General features: G+C 36.5%; 1 protein-coding gene across 1 annotated transcript; it reads left to right on the top strand.

The window, feature by feature from the left end:
* The first annotated feature begins 1,061 nt into the window (after positions 1-1,061).
* Positions 1,062-19,263, top strand: tfr1b (transferrin receptor 1b). The gene is made up of 19 exons (XM_066708970.1): positions 1,062-1,158; positions 6,475-6,532; positions 9,743-9,953; positions 10,112-10,301; positions 10,444-10,581; positions 10,926-11,016; positions 11,186-11,308; positions 11,526-11,624; positions 11,884-12,023; positions 12,528-12,691; positions 13,344-13,460; positions 13,818-13,903; positions 13,988-14,051; positions 14,222-14,289; positions 14,391-14,464; positions 14,664-14,748; positions 14,855-15,085; positions 15,458-15,598; positions 15,901-19,263. The coding sequence occupies exons 2-19, from the start codon at positions 6,500-6,502 to the stop codon at positions 16,141-16,143; spliced, it is 2,298 nt and encodes a 765-aa protein (XP_066565067.1). The 5' UTR covers positions 1,062-1,158; positions 6,475-6,499; the 3' UTR covers positions 16,144-19,263.
* The last annotated feature ends 554 nt before the right edge of the window (positions 19,264-19,817 follow it).

Raw genomic sequence — 19,817 nt, 5'->3', positions numbered from 1 at the left:
AGAAGCCGTATGTCAGCTGAAATGCTGGAATTTGCAGTGAGGTGAAGAAAAGACAGCAGACTAAACTGGAATATAACACTTAATTATAGGTTAGAAATTCTAATAGGACTAAACTGCAAACTCTAGCTCTTGCAAAACCAAGGTCAGCAGCTGAGATAACTGGTTGGTGGTTTTGCTCCTTTCCTTCAACTTTCAATGTTGCCCAGGCTAGAATGGAAAATGAGCATAGTCTTTTTATCAGCATGCAAACCATGCCACTACAATCACTGTGGGAAGCTTTAATTTTTCTACTTAAATTTTAAATTTATTTTTTAAACCAAGCATCACTATAATGCGCCAAAGCGACGAACTACTGAGTCTAAATGATACTTTACAGTGTAAATTCTCTCCTATTAGATGTCTCCTGTGACACTCATGTGTGATTATTATGTAACCACAGTTATTTCACAATTAATAAATACAACTATGAAATATACAAGGGCTAAGAACAAGAAATGGATAAACAGTGAATTATTTCAATTCTTCTATATTGTGAAGATGTGAATGTGTGTGTACTGTGCATAAATGTCAGGTGTAATTACATAATGCTATTTCTGTACTTTATTTTTACCGCCCTCCTACTGCTCTTCTTGCCCTGGCTCCTGAGCATCAGACAAAACCCAATAACAAGAGGTACTTTATTGTATTTCAGTGGGGCTGTTATTTATTTCTCTCTAATGTCACATTAAGATTACTAGTCGTCACCAAGGACCCGTAGCTCTGCCACCCACTGTGCATTCACCAAGGTAAAAACATTTAAACTAGTAGGTCTAGCTCTAAAGAAGCTTAGAGACCCATAATTACACAACCTACCGTAAACACACACATAGTTAGAAGCCTTATATGCTTAATAATATTCTTAATCCCTGCTTTCTGTTGGGAACACAACGCTGCATGTACCCCTTCAATAAAAAAAGACATTAACCTTATGGACACACACACACACACACACACACACACACACACTACGTCGTCTACTACGTGCCCGGACGTGACGCAATAAGATTCTTGTGTTTATAGGACAGGAGGAGCGAGTGCAGGAGCCGGTGGAGCTGCGGACTCGCACGTTTCTCTTCGGGTACAGGGGTGTAGGGAAAGCTAGCCACTTCAGAAGAATAGGTAAGACATGTATATTTCTAAATAAGATGATCGGCTGCAAAAACTACGAAGAGGGGGGAAAGGCATGATATAGCCTATTGGCAACCCTACTACTGTACCACGTGTTATTATATTATTTGTATATATACTGTTATTACGTTTAGTAAATGTATATTTAGATATCTGGTAGGTGTTTGAACGTAGGTTGGTCATTATTTGGATTTGCAGATATAGCCTAGCCTACTTTCAGTGGGATATTTAACACCTCTGTGTATGAATCTGTATAGATAAGTAGGCTATGGTTAATATTTTTATGAATAGCTAATATTGATACATGTTTTAACTATAGGCTAGACAATTTTCTTTCCATCATGAAATTCTAGATGACAGAAGGGCGGTTTATGTGGGTGATAATGTCTGTTCAGGATGTAGAAATTATAACTTCCTTGCTGCGACCAGTCCCTCGCTTCTACGTGGTATTTATCGGCTGTAAGTAGGAAGTCATCATTAAAAAAGATATACAAAACTAAAAATGTATGTAACGCTGTGCTGCTGGTAATTAATTTTCTACATTGCGTTTATTATTTATAGGGTGTGTGTCTGTGCTGCAGCACCAGATCTAGTGCAGACTAAAATAATTCATGATCGCACATGGTTGACTAGCAGGAAAGCAAATCGTCTTGACCTTGACACTCCAGACCTAGTAGAAACTCTTTGAAAACGTTATGAAGTTATTAATGATGTATACAGTGATTCTGATAATCTACATAGGTCTTTTTCAGCGTGTATTTATGATAATTGAATCACGGCTCATATGAAGCAGTTATGTAACACGTGTTCGTTTTTGTCCTCGGTTCGTGACCATAGCATGTTTTTTTTTTTTTCTTTTTTCATTCTGACTGGTATTAAGATGAAGACCGTTTTGTTGAAATATTGTGGAATTTCAGTGTTAGAAAATCGGTATCATTGGCAGCATTTTAGCACAGAGAACATCTTGTATATTGGCAAAACGTTTTCTAACAAAAGTGTAAATGTTATATAAGTCTTTCTTCGATTTCTTATATAAGCAGCGGTGCAGTTACTCTGTGGTGTGTGCTGGCGTTACGAGATTAGGTTTGTGTGTTTGTGTTTGTGCAGTTGCTTTGAAATCCCATTGAGGCCTACAGCTAGAATAGGTGAACTTGACATGACTGGCAGACATGTATCTCCTGTCCTTGAAAACCCTTTATCCCTTAATGTCCTTCCTTTCCAGGACAACACGTATGGTTAGTAAAAAGTACAGACTGAAGGCACACATTAACACTTGCAACTTAAAAAGAGTGAACAATCTAAATTACAGCGTTTTTTTCTTTTGTTTTGTTTGATCTTTTTCAAGACTTTTAGCCATTACATTTAATGTTTAATGTATAGACTAAATTGATATTTAATAACAACCCCTCTACCCCATTTTAAAGTAAAAGGAAATGCATTTGATTTTTACTTTGAGCTTAGTATAATTTTACATTTAAATTTTAGTATATTGTTCAAACAATAGCAAAAGACAGCACCCATCATATATGGCCTGTATCCCTTTGAAGTGTCACACCACCTTTAAGGGCAAACACTGTTCATTTCTTGCATCTTTCCCATGAGAAACTTCATATTAGTTCGAGCAGTTTCCAGTGTGACTATCACATGACTCTTAACAATCTTGGAGCAAAAGGGGTGGCTTTTCTTTTTCAAAAGGGATTAACAACTAGCTACTCTGCCTCCTCATTTGCAGAAATATTTGATTTTCAGTTTTCTCTCCTTCTTTTCACATTCAATGACATCATATTACTCTGCAATACTTTAAAACCCTGGAAATATTATCATGCTGCTATTACAGCATGTTATGTTTTTTCCAAATTATTTAACAGTAATCCAGGTCTAACCATGTTAGGATCTTGAAACTGTATATAACAGTAATAACTGCTGATGGTGTTAAAATAAATTGTCAAATATTTTCCTTACCTTGTTGTTTAGCCTATACAGCCTATATATATATATATATATATATATATTAAAGTTTAAACTGCATACATCCGATTTTCTCGCATCAAATGTCAATTGTGGAATAGCTGCATTCAGTGGGCCTTACACCTGTGTTTGACATCTTTCTGTACAAAATGTGTATTTCTTGATTTACCCGAGGGTGTTTCCTTTGTGTAGTAAGCTTGCCATTTTGTTCCCTGGATGTAGCTAGTCTCCTGCAGTGTGCTGTTTTGTTCTTATTGTCTATTGAAAGTCAGAAAGGATTAAGAACACGATGGAAAAAAACCAATTCATATTTAATCTAATTAAAATTCAGCTGCTAAATAGGCTGTTGTAGGTATAGGCTTACAGTAAACAATCAGCATTCTGCAGAACAGTCTTATCTAATAAAAAACAACAAGCAAAGGATCATGATGTCAAGAGGCTTGAAGACCACAAACAATGTGGCATATCTTTTTCTTTGATATGAAAAGATGACCTTCAGGCTGCTACCCCCCTTCCACCCCCCAAGGGAAATGTAAACCTTGAACAATAAGGTGACCTAATATGATGTAATATAGTATGTATAATAATGATTTCTGCTGTAACTTCTCATTTAGGCTGAATTTATTTATATTGATAACTGTAGAAATGTATTGCAAAGTTAATTTAAAAAATGCAAAACTAATTATACTGGATCTTAAGAGTTTTAATTCATAGGCTTTGTCAGAAACTAGGTGATGCTCATTAATGAAAGCAAATTTGCATGTTTAAAGAACAGGCGGGCGCAGTGTGATCTGATTATGAATGGCGTGTGGCACTCTTGATAGAAGTACTTTATAGTAGGGCAGGGTGTTACAGCAGTGATGCATATGTCCCTATCGCTGGCTCACACATGTTAAGTTTAGGGTTATAGAGGCCTCACATTTTCTCTGGACTGAAATTATGTATGCCATGAGTGTTCTTAATTCATATAATTTTAAGTTTCTATTATTGATTTAATTTAATTTCCCCCCATGATTCAGACTGAAGCAGGGCACCATATGGCTCGCACAGCTTTTGTTCTCCTTAAAGGAATAGTCCAATTGTTCCTGATTTTTGCATTAGTCATCTAATTGCTTTAATTCATAGGCGTGTTTATACTCGTAGTTGTTTGCCTCTAATGATAGTTGAGGATCAGCTAGGTCCCTTTCAGCTCTTTTAAACGCCTCAATAGAAAATCCTCAATGCTAACGATTGTCTCACAATATATTAACTGGTGCCTTTCATAAAAAACAAAACTGCATTCTGGTCACTTATTACTTCTGATTAATATAATATATAGATAGTTTATCAACCCACTTATGGATTAATGCGTTACCCATCATTGAGGAAGTGGGCATGACTCTTCCCTGTGTCTACCAGAGATCAGATGACACGCACCTTTTCACTTCTTCTCATTCTACGCCCTTATTGAGTACTGTACTCCTTCACCTCTTGAATTTTTCACTGTAGGTACTGTTTCTATCAAACCACTGCTCTTTGTTCTATGTATTTTTATACATTATAGTCTATAGTGCAGGTGTGTTGTTGAATGGGAGTTGTCTGACAACCACAACTTAATGAAATTTGAGAGGTTTCAGTACCCGGCCCAATGCCTTGCAGAAATCGGAGTAACCTAAGAATGGATTGCAGCACACTTTATTTTTCTTATGTGTGTGTGTGTGTGTGTGTGTGTTTGTGTGTATATATATTTGCACCCAAGTAGTTCATATGATGTTGTAATGTTCTGCAAACTTTTCTTTTCCTTCATTGTGCTTGCCCAACTTCAACACACCATGCTTCTGCTTTTGTCTGAAACAAGTTAGCCTCTGTCTTACAGGTGTTTGAGCATGTTATAAGGAAGTGCAGAATGTTTTTATTTTTTTCTCTCTCTCCATTTAAGAAATAAATAGTGTTGCAACTGGAAGTTCACTCTTGATCTGTGCGCTGGTGTGTGGATGTGTTTATTACCAGTATTCTAATGTACCAAATGAATACAACCATGCAGAACTGTCATTATATTGATTGAGGAACTTAAAAAACGTTGTTTCCACACTTATTGCAGAACCTTTTGCAGGCTGGGTATGAAATATGTGTTCATGTGAAATGCCTGGAAAATACTCTTTGGCTGCCAGTTTTTCAGTAAAATTAAAAGAAGGTGCTCCCCCTTTTGGAGAAATTCATTAACTCCAGGGAAGCAATCAGCATGACCTTCTATGTGTGCACACTTCATTCCACTGATGTGTGTTATAGTTCAGGGGCTGACAAAGACAAGAGAATATGAATGCATAGAAGTGACATGGTTACCCCGTAAAAGCAAGTTTTAAAGTCCTGCTGGTTGTACAGTACAGTGCTTCTTCCACCTGTTTATGCTACCCTGAAATGAAAAGAGGGGACAGTTTCAGTAGGTTCACCTTAACCTCTAAAATGTATTCTTCCATCTTTATTTATGATTTAATTAAGGATCAGGATGCTACAGCCACTTCCCCTGCTAATGGAAAAAGCAATATAATACTGCTTCGTTCTGACTTTTCAATCGATTAGAAACTATTATCAGAAACTGCTGAGTGATCTGCAGAGTGCTGCAGTCCTTCCATTTTCTGTAGAGAGATGTGGGCTAGTACTACTTCCCTCTGCTTTTTTTTCTTTTTTTTTTTGTTGAAGAATGTGGGGAGTCAAAAGCTTGCTGGCATTTTCAGATTTGTATTAAAATTAAAGAGAAGTGAAATAAGTGTGTAACACCAGATGACAAGCTATTGAGGGCTATTTATTGCACAGCTTAGCATGAAGAAAACCGATGTTATAAAATTAAATCATATAATGCGTTGCTGCAGTATGAAGGTAAACTTCAAATATTGTAGTGAAACATTATTATTATTTTTTTTTAATGTAGGCTGACAATTGTTTGAGTTTGCTTCTGATGCTTGTTCTTTTTCATAGTATTGAAGTATGCATTAGACACTAAAGCACTGAAGAACCATGTGGGCTATATCAAGCTAGAAATTAAGCTGAAATACAGAAAGTCAGTTAATGGTCTCAAAGGCTGTAGTCTCTCTAGTTGGCTGCAGTTTGTAGTATTCTGTTAAACCAAAACATAAAATCTGACATTGGTGCTTAACTAAATATGTACTTTGATCAAGCAAGTCTCACTAGGAGCCAAAACTAACTAGACTAACTTCATAGACTTGTTTTTTCTTTTTTCCCGCCCAGTTGGGAACAGTGTCGCACCTGTTCTACAAATGTTTTAGTGCCACACCTCCAGTTACGCCTTTCAGTTTCTATAAAAATGTAACGATTAATTTGTATTCATACACTTCCTTCTAGGCCCTTGAGTTCCTGAGAAGCTACAATGGATCAAGCAAGATCAGCAATTTCCAACATAGTAAGCATGGATTTTTAATTATTTATAAATTATTTCCTGTTGAAACATTTGTTTATGATAATGGATTATGAATCTGGCAGAGCCTCGTAATGAGTTGATCTCTCTTCATTCCTGTCACAGGCTTTTTCAGATTGCAGATTTATGATGAAATATTCTTGTTTTTTATTTCTACAGTTTTCACTTTAGCACTAATGAAAGTAATTGATATACATAAATAAATGTGCTCAAACAAAAAAACGTCCTTTTATAAGGGTCCTTTTTTACTCTCAGTATTAGGGTGATGTGACCGTTAAATATTTTTTAATGTGTATTGTGTGTCATGCTTATTTCATTTAATCATCTGAGCATAACGGTTTACAATAACAGTCTACAAAACATCCTGGTTAAACAGTATTGTTTATATAATTAATGTAACTAAATGTATTCTGTAATCGATGCATTTGTTTACTTGTATTTAAGATTAGATTGTTTACTTATTTCTCTATCAGTTAAATCAAAATGTAGTGAATTATGTTTTTAATTTAATTGTTGACATACTATTTTGTAAAATAGGCTGTTCATTCTTGCATTTAGGGCTGTGCGATATGACTTAAATAATATCTCAATTTTTAGAAGTTTGGGGTGATGCACGATATATCGCTTGTTTTTATCCAATCAAGCTACAAAACAAGACCAAAGACATTCAAACTACAAGTATTTCATTAATCATTAAATATGCAAAACTAACAAATACAACATGCAGGCTGTCATAGGCGCCGACTAGGCGGGGGCTCAAGGGTTTCAGCCCCCCCCAGTCTTACCGGAGAAAACGGGGTCAGCGTCACTCCGATAGTTGTCGTAGGGGGTAAGGGTTAATAACCCAACCCCCCCCTGGAATTTCAAAACTCGGCGACTATGATGGTAAATATATGCATATATATATATATATATATATATATATATATATATATATATATATATATATATATATATAATATACACACACACACACACACAGTATGATTTACTGTCACACAACAACAATAACACACGTAATAGTAATCACACAACATATGCGCTGTAAAATGGTATAGATTCAGGTATTCCACATCCGGGTTTATAGTGGCGCATTTATCTGCTATACAGGTACATTTCCTCTCTGACTGTCACGTCTCAATTCTACTTACAGGTACAGCAGGTGTTAATGCAAAATATTTATTTATTATTATTAAAACTGTTGCACCACTTCGCCATCTTAATAAAAAGAAAATGAAACTTTCTGCATCCATTGCATTGCTTTCCAATGTATTAAAATACAAACAAACTTTAGTATTCTTTAATTTTATACAAATTATATACATTTAAATTAGCGGTGGTGGGGTGTGCTTGCAGATCGAGTTTAGCCCAGCGACGAGAGCGGTGCAACGTGTGGGCTTGTGCTTTAAAGTATCTTTTGGTTATGTTGGTTATTCTGTGTCAGTTCACTCTCCTCCATGTCTGTCTGTGTTTCTGATGCACATTTGTTGCCTGCATCCGGCATGTGAGGAAGAACTGGTAAGAACACAAAGCCTCCAACTGACGAAAAATACTGCCGTAAAGAGTGGGTTTTGCGACGCATAGATGTTTTTCTATCGTCACACGATATATATCATCATATCGCACAGCCTTATTTGCATACAATTTATATATTAATATAAGAACTTACCTAGGTGCTATACACTTCTTCCTTTTCTTGTAATTGGGAACAAACTTACACAATCAACACTATTTTGAAAATGCATTGCGAAATCCTAGACGCTTGTTAGTACATGCATCTAAGGAGATCACAATGTTCATAGTCTTCAAAGTCATTGGAATATCAATCTAAAAAATTGTTTATGAATTTGAATGTGAGACTTCGAATCGAACTTCATGGAGCATTGAGAGACGTGCGGGGTTCTGTGAAGTCCAGTGACCTTTAGAGCACCAGAGAAAATGGAGATTACAACATATTTGTTGCTGGAGGACCACCAAGCCGTCCAAAGGAGGCAAGATAAATCAAAAAGGGCTGCCAATTAACAACTGAGACAATGGAGCAGTAATCTCCAGTCCTGGTGCTACAGAGTCCCAGTCCAATTAATTATATAGGTCACCCTAAAACACTTCTTTTTGAAGGTAAGGAACATATCTTAGGTATTTATCCATTGGGCAACTAGCCTTTACAGTTGAGGATTGTCTGATTATTAAAGGCTGAAGGGTGTTCGGGGGTTCTGTTCAAAAACTGAATTTACCAAACCTCCTGCTTAATTGTTCAGAGTTCCCCAGGTCTAAATACACTGATTTAAGACATTACCTATAAAACCTGCGGGGCTCTGGAACCAGTGCTGGACATCCTGTGTTTACTGGAGGTGGATAAGCTGCTTAAGTACCAAAGAGATGGTATAATAAGATGACATCTATTTGAAGGAAAATGCAGAGGAGATGTTTCCAGGGAGTTGTAGGTGGTATAAATAACCTGATCAGGAAAGACTGGCAGGACATGGGAAGAACTGAAATCATTAGGGTCAGTTCAGTCCAAAGGGTGTCACTGATGTCAATTGTAGAGCAGCAAGTGTGATCGATTGTGCAAGCAAAAGGACAAGGACCAGAAAAACAAGAACAAAATAAAGAGAATTTTTGAGCTCAAAGTCTAATGATTTTTTTTTTTTTAAATGTTAGTTGTTTATTTATTTAGGTTATCTCGTGTGTTTTTTTTCTTTTTTTTTTTTAAAGAAGTGTTTGTGTGTTTTGATAGGGACTGAGATTTAAACCAGATTTAATCCAGGACACATGACAAACGTGAGAGTTTGGCATTACGGGGAATTCTTTCTGAAGCCAGAGTGTTTAAGGAATGGAAAACCTGCAGATATGTGTAGACAAGATTCTTATATAGATCCATGTTTGTAGCATAGAACATCTCTTTATATGAAGACTTGGAATTGGTAATAGTCGCTGATTATTTAAAAGTTCTTTTCTTATTCACTGTCCCATAACGAACTGTACTTTTGTGTCATCTGCTGTCCTGTTCAATGGAAACTCCCTTAGAAATTCTAAAACTGTAACCTAACAATACATCAAACTTCCTTTAAAATCTTGTTTAATTTCATTTTATAAATTTTACCTCATCAGAAATAAGTAATTCTAGATTGCATAAAAGCTCAGGGCTCTTGATGGCTCTTGCCTGTCTAATCCGTGCTTTGTTTGTCATTGCAGTTTCGTGGGGAGCCACTTACCTACACACGTTTTAGCCTGGCTCAGAACATGGAGGGCGAAAACAGCCATGTGGAAATGAAGCTGTCCGATGGCGATGAGGAGGTGGGCAATTCTGTTGGTGAACACCACGATCCTCGCATTGTGAAGTCACGAAGGAGCCCCAGAAGCGCGTGCTGCATGATTATTGTAGTTCTTCTCATCTTCCTCATCGGTAACTTTCTTTTACTTTTTGTACTTTAAAGTACAGATTTGTGTGTGCATGTGTAAATCTACATACTCAAAGTTCACACCTTGTTGAGAATCAACTCTCGTTTGTTGTGGTTTGTGTATTTAAATTGTATTTTAAAAGATTCTGCTCATGTCTTTCAGGGTTTATGATTGGGTATTTAGCAGAACGTCGGAGAACAGGGGATCAGACCTGCAGCCAGGCTCAATATAGCCCTGCTGAAAGTTCTGATGATGAGACCCCTGTTGAACCGCAGCCCCCCCTGGACTGGAATGATCTGAAGAACCTGCTGACCACAAAAATAACCACTCAGACATTTGAAACGCAAATCAAGTAATCGCTCATTTTGTTTCTTATCCTCTTTTAAAAGATAGTTTTGCAATCCTGCAGGTTTTACAGATGTAATTTTTTTTTTTTTTTTTTTTGTAGTACGTATTATGCATCTTTCAAAATCCTCTGGTCTTTGTGTTTTTAGGGATTTTAAATCAAATAGTCACGAGGCTGGTTCTGAGGGAGATGAGAAGCTTGCCAGCACAGCGTTTAACAAATTCAAAAGCTACGGTATGAATCCCTGGATTGATGAGCACTTCATCAAAGTTCAAACTCTTCATAGGTTAGTAGGAGACGTATTCTGTTCCATTTTGTATTTCATGAATGCAACACATTGCCTGTAGTTATTAAATATGTCTTTGCATAGTAACTATAACATCTGTGGGTTTTGCATTTGGAACTGTTATTGAAAGGTATCTGGAATGGAAACCAAAAAAAACACCTGTGCAGTTCCAATTTGAAAATGTTCTCTTTGGCAACTGCATATTTAATTAAATCCTAATTAACAAAAATATTAGAGTTCCTTATTAGTATTAAGGGGATGTAGCATAGTGAATACATTTTAAAAACCAAATTCTGACCCTGCTTTCCCTGATTTGTATTTGTTTATTTTCTTCTCTATTTAAGCACAAAAAGCAACAAAGTTACAATTGGAGACACTGAAATTTATACCTCACAAAAGGGATATCTGTCCTACAGTGCTACTGGAACCGTAAAGGTAAGAAAGCTGATGTGAGCAGATAATTACATGTGTAAATATAAATGACTTTCCAAGTAAGTTGATTTTTGAACTTTCAAAAACAAAAATACAGGCCTTCCTCTAATTGGCTAATCTATAGAAGTGCTTTCAGATTTTTGTGGTGTGACTTTTTCCTGTCGTTCTATAGGGCAGTCTGGTTTATGCTTACCAAGGCCGGCCAGAAGATTTTAAAGTGCTGATGGAAAAGAACATTAACTTGACTGGAAGTGTAGTGTTGGTGCGTGCTGGGCAACTGAGTTTTGCAGAGCAGGTGAGTGTTTGGAAAGTCTCCTAAAATTCTTCTCTCCTGATCTGAGAAAATGTATAAAGGTGAACTTTTTCTATGTGTGAATGAAGATTATTGTAATGTTTTTTCCTCCATGATTTAAATGATGATTTAAATGGTTTAAATGATCTTTTCATAAGGGTAGAGTTTAAACTGTCTTGAGTACAGGTTTTGAAGATGTGATGTATCCTTTCCTTTATAGGTGGCCAATGCTGAGAAAGTGAAGGCTGCTGCGGTTTTGATTTACCCAGACCGTAAGGAGTACAGAAACCTCCCAACTAATACTGAGCTCTTTGGTCATGTGAGTACTGTGTGTAATTAAGAGTTCAGACAGAATGCAAACCTGCAGACAAATTGTACTCCAGGGCCACGCTTTTGGGAAAAAAAAAATGTATTTTAGTAATTTTATTGCAGTACATTTATATTTCTAATATAGTAATACAGGGTTATTAAATGTATCTATTGCAAAATAAGGCTGCTAATAATGCTGATGCCAATCTTCTACGATGCAGGTATGAGTCTTCATTAAAACTGATAAGAAATTATTGGTTTCATGACAGGTCCATCTGGGCTCTGGAGATCCCTATACCCCAGGGTTCCCCTCCTTCAACCACACTCAGTTCCCACCAGCCACATCCTCTGGGCTGCCTGGCATCCTGGCTCAGACAATCACCGCTGATGCTGCAAAAAAGCTATTCACGTATGTCCATTCTGCATGCATTTTACTTGAAAGTTAACCCTTCCATTTTCCAGTTTGTCTTGATTGTTTGAAATGGCAATTTTCTTACCAACTCCCTATTCATAGTCACAGTTTCAACATTTGCTCCTTTGTTTTCAGTTGATAGCAACCAATTAATGGTGCTAAAGGGTTGGTGTATAATCTAGCTCTTTCCTGCAGTACTCTTAATGTTTTTTCACATCTTTTCATGGTTAGTTTCCCAACCTTTATGGAAGAGTTTGGTTGACATTGACAGTTGTTTGTGTGTTGGCATCACCTGTATAGTATCACCTATAGTTTGAAATCTTGAACTTGCCAACTCATCTTTGTTAAATGGAATGGAGGGTTGGTGAAAGTCATACTGATATTCAAATATGAAGATTGGGGGAGATATTGGACAGATGGTTCTTGTGGTACTGAATGGTGAAGAGCCCTTTATGATATATATATATATATTTTTTTTTGTGCTTTTTGTTTTTCATGCAGAAACCTGTCGGGGGATCTTGCACCCACAGAGTGGTCTGGATCAATGGATGTGATCTACAGGCTGAATAGTGCCTCCGACCTGGTTCAAGTGGAAGTGAATAATGTCCTGGTGGAGAAAAGCATTCACAACATTTTTGGAGTAATCAAGGGATTGGTTGATCCAGGTGAATGTACACAAATGTGCATTACATTTTAAAGAAAGTCTAGCTGCAGTTATCTTTACACATACATTTTCACTCCTGTAAATCTACATACATATCAAGATCGAAATAGATGGAGATATAAAAATTAAATACAGTATTACATAGGTTATTCAAGATTTAAGTGCATTGCATTCATAAACAAAGTGATGTACAGAAGTACCCTGCATGGAAACAGATGCAGTAGACTGCATAACCATAATAAAAGTTCAGTTCCGTTCAGTAATTTAAAAATTAAATGTATTAAAATCCACAAAGCGAGTCAGAGACAAAGTGAAGTATACAAGTAGTTTATAAACTGAAGACAAGCCCCAATCTCACTTCCAAACTCCCCCCTAAGCATAAGTATCCAGCAACATGTGCACTTTCCCAGCATTCATTCCTTTCCATCCCTCATCCAGCAGCTCCTTGACTCCATCTAGTAGAGGGGTTCTAATGGCCTTGTCTTCATGGCCAGGTCATCATTCCCTTAGTCAAGCGAGTTTAGGCCAAAACAACTTTATTTACCTTCTACTACAATGTCTGTTGATGTGTCTTGAATCCTGAACTGTTGTTGCATTGTCACTTGTGACCAGTTAATTACTCTCTTCATTCATCCCATTGTTTTGTCTGGCAGATCGCTACGTTGTGATCGGTGCTCAGAGGGACTCCTGGGGCCCAGGGTTTGCCAAATCCACTGTGGGCACAACCCTCCTGATGGAGCTGGCTAGGGCCATTACGGAGATGAAGAATGGTAAGATGTGCGCAGTGTCACAATTTGTTTGATAAGTCCCAATACAATAGGCCTCTCCATGTGTAAGTGCCTGTTGTGGTCCCAGCTCTGCAGAAGCCTCTCAGATGTTCGAATCACTGAATCCAGGATCACCATTTTAGTGCAGCACATGTCGCTTATTTGGTCAGTGAGTACTGGGTGCTGGTAGGACAAGGAATTAAGATTTTTTCACTCATTCAGTCATTTTTCAGTGTTGTAGATATATATATATTTTTTTGCAGGTGTTTCTTCTATTTAATTAATAATGCAGTTCTATCAATTTGATAACAACACATGGCCAGTATTGATCTTAAAGTTGGTCTGTTTTTCTTCCTTCAGACGGATACATGCCTCGAAGAAGCCTCGTCTTTGCAAGCTGGAGTGCTGGTGATTTTGGCAGTGTCGGAGCAACTGAGTGGCAGGAGGCAAGAGCTTCTTCAATGTGTGCTATTTTAGAAAATCCTCATCTCTTCAAAGAGTACTAATTACTATTTTAATTTTAATTTTAGGGCTTTATGTCGATGTTGCATTTGAAAGCTGCTGCCTATATTAACCTGGATCGAGTTGTTTTGGGTGAGTTTTACAGAAATGTCATGTTTTTCAATTGGCTGTTGGCAAAGATATATTTTACTGTCTTTGCTTTGTATGACTCACGATACCCATTTGTTTAATCTATGCACTACATAGACAAACCGATGATGGACTTTGTTATATGAAAAATTATTTTAATTCTGCCTTTCCAGGGTCTGACAAATTTCAAGCCTCTGCAAGTCCGTTATTGTACAGCCTTATTGGAAGCACATTAAACTCGGTAACACTCCTTTTTAACCTAAATCTGTTCTCATCCAATGATGGCTTCATGGTGACATGATCTTAAGGAGTATTAACAAATGGTGTTTTTGAATTCTTCAGGTAAAGGCTCCAGGCAGCAGCAGTTCAGGAACTATATACAGCACTTCAGGAAGTGAATACTGGGAGAGTTCTCTGTAAGTCTGGGAAACTTTTATAGTTCTAGTAAAGCAAAATCTAGAAATGTACTCTAAAGACACTTCAAATGCATTGCTGATTAACGGGACCCTTCCTGTGCATTTTAATAACTGTTTGAGATATTGGTATTGATGTACTGTATTTTGAAGGTCAGCTTAAACTTTAAAGTATTCCCTTTTTCTTCCCTAATGGTTTTAGCATGGTACCTATGAAGATGGATGATGCGGCCTATTCCTTCCTTTCATTTTCTGGCATTCCATCATTTTCGTTCGGCTTTATTCAGGTGAGTTAAAGTATCAAGTGAACATTTTATTTGAATGAATGGAAGTACTTTTTATTATGGGTTTGGCATTTCTGTCCTTACTGATTTGACTTTAATTTTTTTCTAGACAATTCAACCATACCAGTACTTAGGAACAGCAGAGGATACCCAGGATAAATTATATGTCGTTACAAATGGACAGATTTCAATCCGTGCCGTTGCTGCTGCACAAGTAGCTGGACAAATGGCGTTACGACTGACCCATGACCACCTGCTCAGGTTAGATGTGGACCGATACACCAAGAGTCTGGGAGCCGTGATCTATAAACTCAGACAGCGTAAATCTCAGCTGCAGGCGGTAAGAGCTTGAATTTTAAATACTTTTTTTTTATGTTTTCCATGAACCATTCCCTAGTTAGCAAGGCTGAAAGCTTCCAGATACCATGTAGAAAAATAGCAAAAATGGAAGGAAATGGTACTGTTTCTAAATGCATCCCTTGAGGAAAATTGTTGATCCATACCTTGATCCTATTTAATATTGGAAAGGTATTATTCCTGAACAACAGATTTTGTATTAATCCCAAACCACAGGTTGTGGTAATGCCTTTTAATTCCAGAAGTATCAGACTGTTAAGTGTTCATGGACAATGTACTGTCTCGGGAAGATACTAAACATCTTAATACTAGGGTGTTGCCCATTTTAATCAATTATCATTTCTTGCTGTAACAGTCTGCCAACCTCACTCTTAACTGGATGGCTTCTGCTCATGGAGATTTCTCAAGAGCTGCTCGAGATCTGATGACCGACATCCAGAACAGTGACCTGAATGATGTTGCTATGTGTCGCTTAATTAACAACCGCATCATGGAGGTAATTTGAGTTTAATTTGAGGACTCAAAGTCCGTTTCCATATGGCTTAAGTCTCTTTACTTTTAGTGTAATTTTGAGGCAGTTAATTTAAGAGGACCTCTATGGGAAATAATGTGTAAGTTTGGATTTTTGCTCTTTTTTCCATTTATTCTGGTAAGTAATTCACCCCCCCCATATATTTTACATGTAATATAATGTTTCACCTGGGTTCCTTAGCCTAGTGCCTGCACTGATCTCTGCTCTTTTGGTAATTTGTTCATGTGGAGTGATTCCTGTTGTTGAATGAGCTATTTTTTTAACAGGTGGAGCACAACTTCCTGTCTCCCTATGTCTCGCCAAAGGAATACCCTTTCCGCCACATCTTCTTTGGGTCTGGTGAACACACATTGCAGGCATTAATCGACCACCTTAACCTTCTCCTTACCAACCCCAAGGGCTTCAACTCCGACCTTCTCCGGAACCAGTTTGCTCTGGCCACTTGGACCATCCAGGGCTCTGCTAACGCCCTCTCGGGGGATGTGTGGGAAATTGACAATGAAGTGTAAAGCTTCATCAACATGAAATGAGATTAAATGAATGAGAGAAACTGCTGAATATCCTTTTTATTTGAATTTATTTTTAATATAAAAAAAAAATAATCCCCTTGTTGAAAAGATCAGATCCCAAACTTTGATGACATTCAAACAATGCTTACCAGATTTAAGCATTTAAGCCCCAGCACCCTGAAGAACTACTGTTCTTGCCAGCTTATGTGACTGTAGTGTTAATTTATTCCCTTAATTTGGACCTGTTCTCCCCATGCAGCTCTCAAATATGTTCATATGAAGTCATAAACTGATCAAACTTGGGGTTGTTTGTTTGAATTGATATTTGCCTGCTTTTAAAAATGCTGACTATTTAGAATTGTGATTCGTAAAATGTATTGGTACACATCATAAATATGAACTTAATTCTATATACTACAAGTTGTTCTGATCACTGCTGTACCTCAGAGAATGCCTTTTTATTGACATTAATAGCATGTGATATTTATGTTTACCCACAGAGTTTCTGTGGCTTTCTTACTGCTTAATCTGACCTTTATTCAGAGTAGTGTGTGGAGTTCAGGTTGACACAGAAGGAAAGATATAGCCTAGATGGTGCTATAATTGCACATCAATCAAGCATAAACATAGTTGGTCTAATTTAAAGATTGCATATACAGTTCAATGCTGTTATTTTGTAGTAGTGCTTTCATATTCTGGGTAATATGATGGACAATACAACTGATTCCTGAGAATCAGTTGTGTGAAACCTTTTTAGGTTTGAAATTGAAGCGCATTTGAATGGCATTGGACACATTTCAGTGTGGGCACATTACAATTATATTTTGTAGCTCTCTGGTAGCAAAGTTTAGTATTTATTAGAAAGGTATACATCCAGTATATGTAACAAGGCGCATAATGTACTTAGTCAGTTACTGATCTTCCATAACCATTCATTTGTGTTTCAGATATTGTTAAATTATTCTAGATCAAAATTCTGTTACCAAATCCTATCTGTTATTCAGTGTGTGAGCTTGCTATTTCTTGCCTGGTCTCATTTGGCCATGAGAGTTTGGGGGGTGGGGGGTGGGGGGTGGGGGGGAATAATGTGAAGAAAAAGTCTTCATCTGGCACTGAGATATGCATTTGTTTATTTTTTATTTATTTATCAGTGACAGGGTTCACTATAAACAGTATTTTTTAAGACAATTTTTTTAATATATAATTATCGGAAGCAGTGCCTTCCATAATTATGACGGTCATACTGTCGGTTTAATAAAAGCAGCATCTGCTATTGAAATAAACTTGTTACCAACAAGTATGTCCGTGATGAAAATGACTTGCATTTGCCAATGAACTGAATTGAAACAATTACATTGAATGCAATGTGTAAAATTACATCTCTGTTTTACTAAAGTGCAGAATTTTTAAAAAGGTCAAGATTGAAATGTGAAATGTTTGTTGACTTTGTACAGGGCCAATTATTTTGATGGTACCAAGAAATACATGCATAAAATAATCGCAGCCTGCTAGTCAAAGTACTACCAAAAAAAACAAAAAACCAACAGGGACGTATATCTTGGTACAGGTTTATTTCTCAACCTAAAAACATTATCGGGAGCAGTGTCTTCCATAATGTAATAAAAGAAGGTAGTTTTTGCCTACCACTGTGTATATATCGGAGGCAGTGATCTCCATATTTCACACTGAAGGGTGTATGTAATTATCGGGAACAGTGTTTCCCATAATTTTGTATATATTGTTTGAATTTACAAACTTAAGCAAAGCTTGATATTATTATTTGTGCATCCTCGTTCTCTTGCTGTGGGATTTGCTTCTCTGTATTTCTTATTTTTGTAGTAACATCTTTTGTGTGTGTGTGTGTGTGTGTATGGCTTACCTGTGCCTTTTGTTTGAGTTTTCACAACCATTTAAAAATAATAATAATCCTCAACTAATGCATATTTTACTCATCAGATCTAATGTTTAGTTTCTTTTTTTCTCAACTCTTCATTTTCTTACCATTGTTTAATATTTGGTCCATTTTTTATTGGATTATATAATACTAGTCTAATAAGTATAAGTATTTACAAAATGTGTCAAGTTGGCGGCAAAATTCACAAAAATGAATACCAAAACAATATACGTATTTTATCAATTAACTTTATACCTTTGGTAATTTGGAGCATTTATATTAACAAAGAAAATAGTTTTCATGTCTGCATGTCTTGTTAGCAGTCTTGTTTTAATTACCTGTTTTTTTTTACTTGATTTTAATCATTTTGTGTATTATATAAAGTTGAACTAAATATTGACAACCAAATGGTAGGAGAAAAGCAAGATGTTGAGAATAAAAATGTGCAGTTCACGTTTATGTAATCCCATTCCTCTGCATTATTCTTGTGGCATATAGAGTAGAAGTTGGACAGTTTAAACTGAGCATTTTAATTTTCCATGAGACATTTCACCATAGAAAATCATATGGAGTGAGTTATTTTTTCAGTTTTGTGAATTGGATTGGCATAGTACAGTTATCTTGATTGCCATGCTTTTAAGGAAAGTAAACATCCTAAAAGTTTAGTAGGATGGATAATACCTTATACACTTTACACATGCCGGTACTATCAGCCCCATAGTCTGCATTACTGAATTGTGTATACACTTAGACTATCTTTGACTATCCAACATCTACTGTGATACACATTTAGCATAAAAATAACATTCTGGTATAAATTGTCTCTAGAACCCTCCATATTTAAAGAGTATTTGCAGTACTGTGATAAATGCATTACCGTAAATTACAAATGCCTGGTTCTAATGCTCAGTCTTTAAGTTGTAAAACTGAATGGGTAGATTGTCACCAATATATTATTGTTTCTTGCATAAGACATGTTTTCAAATTGTCTGACGGTTTGCTTTTGGACTGGTGTTGTGGTAAGCTAAAGTGACTTTTAGATTTAGGCTCTGCTGTCTATTTAAAATCTTGAAATAAATTTTAAATGTAGTTCAGATTTGGAAGTCGGTGTATGAATTATGGAAGTGATCAATTTCCTATTCACAAATTGACTATATATGTGGTGGTTGCAATTGTAGAAAATACAAGTGTCTGTCTGTTTTCTGGAATAAACCCTTATAAATCTATATACTGCTGGTGGTTTTTACTTTAATGACACATTAGAAGGAATACATTTTTCAAGGTTTCCTTGTGATGCACAGAATGAACCTGAAAACTCTAAAATATTTATCTTCCTTGCACTTCATTAGCAAAGTACAGGTTTGAGATCCCTTAAACAATGTAGTGCAAATGCATACATACACAGAACAATGGGAGTGTCATAGTCAATATTTATATATATGATTGAACCTTTTGAATTCTCCATGTTGCATCTCTCCTAATTCCGTTTCCCTGTAATGGTAAATGGATAATCCATGAAGAAAATAATGTACACATGCGGTTGAAACCCTTGAATTGAAACTATAATTTGAGGACCCATTTAGCCTAATAAATAGTATCCATTAAAGTAGGTTTGTTTCCTTATACACGGTTATCGCTTTAATCAACATATTATTTGCACCACATGGCCACGCCTGTATTCAAACTACGACTCATCGTTTAAACCTGTCTAACCTGTGACTGGGGGACATTGCAATTGTAAGATGTTACCACTAGGTGGCACTAGAGTATAACCGGTTAT

This window comes from Amia ocellicauda, chromosome 7 (genome assembly GCF_036373705.1).
Source record: "Amia ocellicauda isolate fAmiCal2 chromosome 7, fAmiCal2.hap1, whole genome shotgun sequence".
Classification (NCBI taxonomy): Eukaryota; Metazoa; Chordata; class Actinopteri; order Amiiformes; family Amiidae; genus Amia; species Amia ocellicauda.
This window is presented reverse-complemented; position numbering and strand designations above follow the sequence as displayed.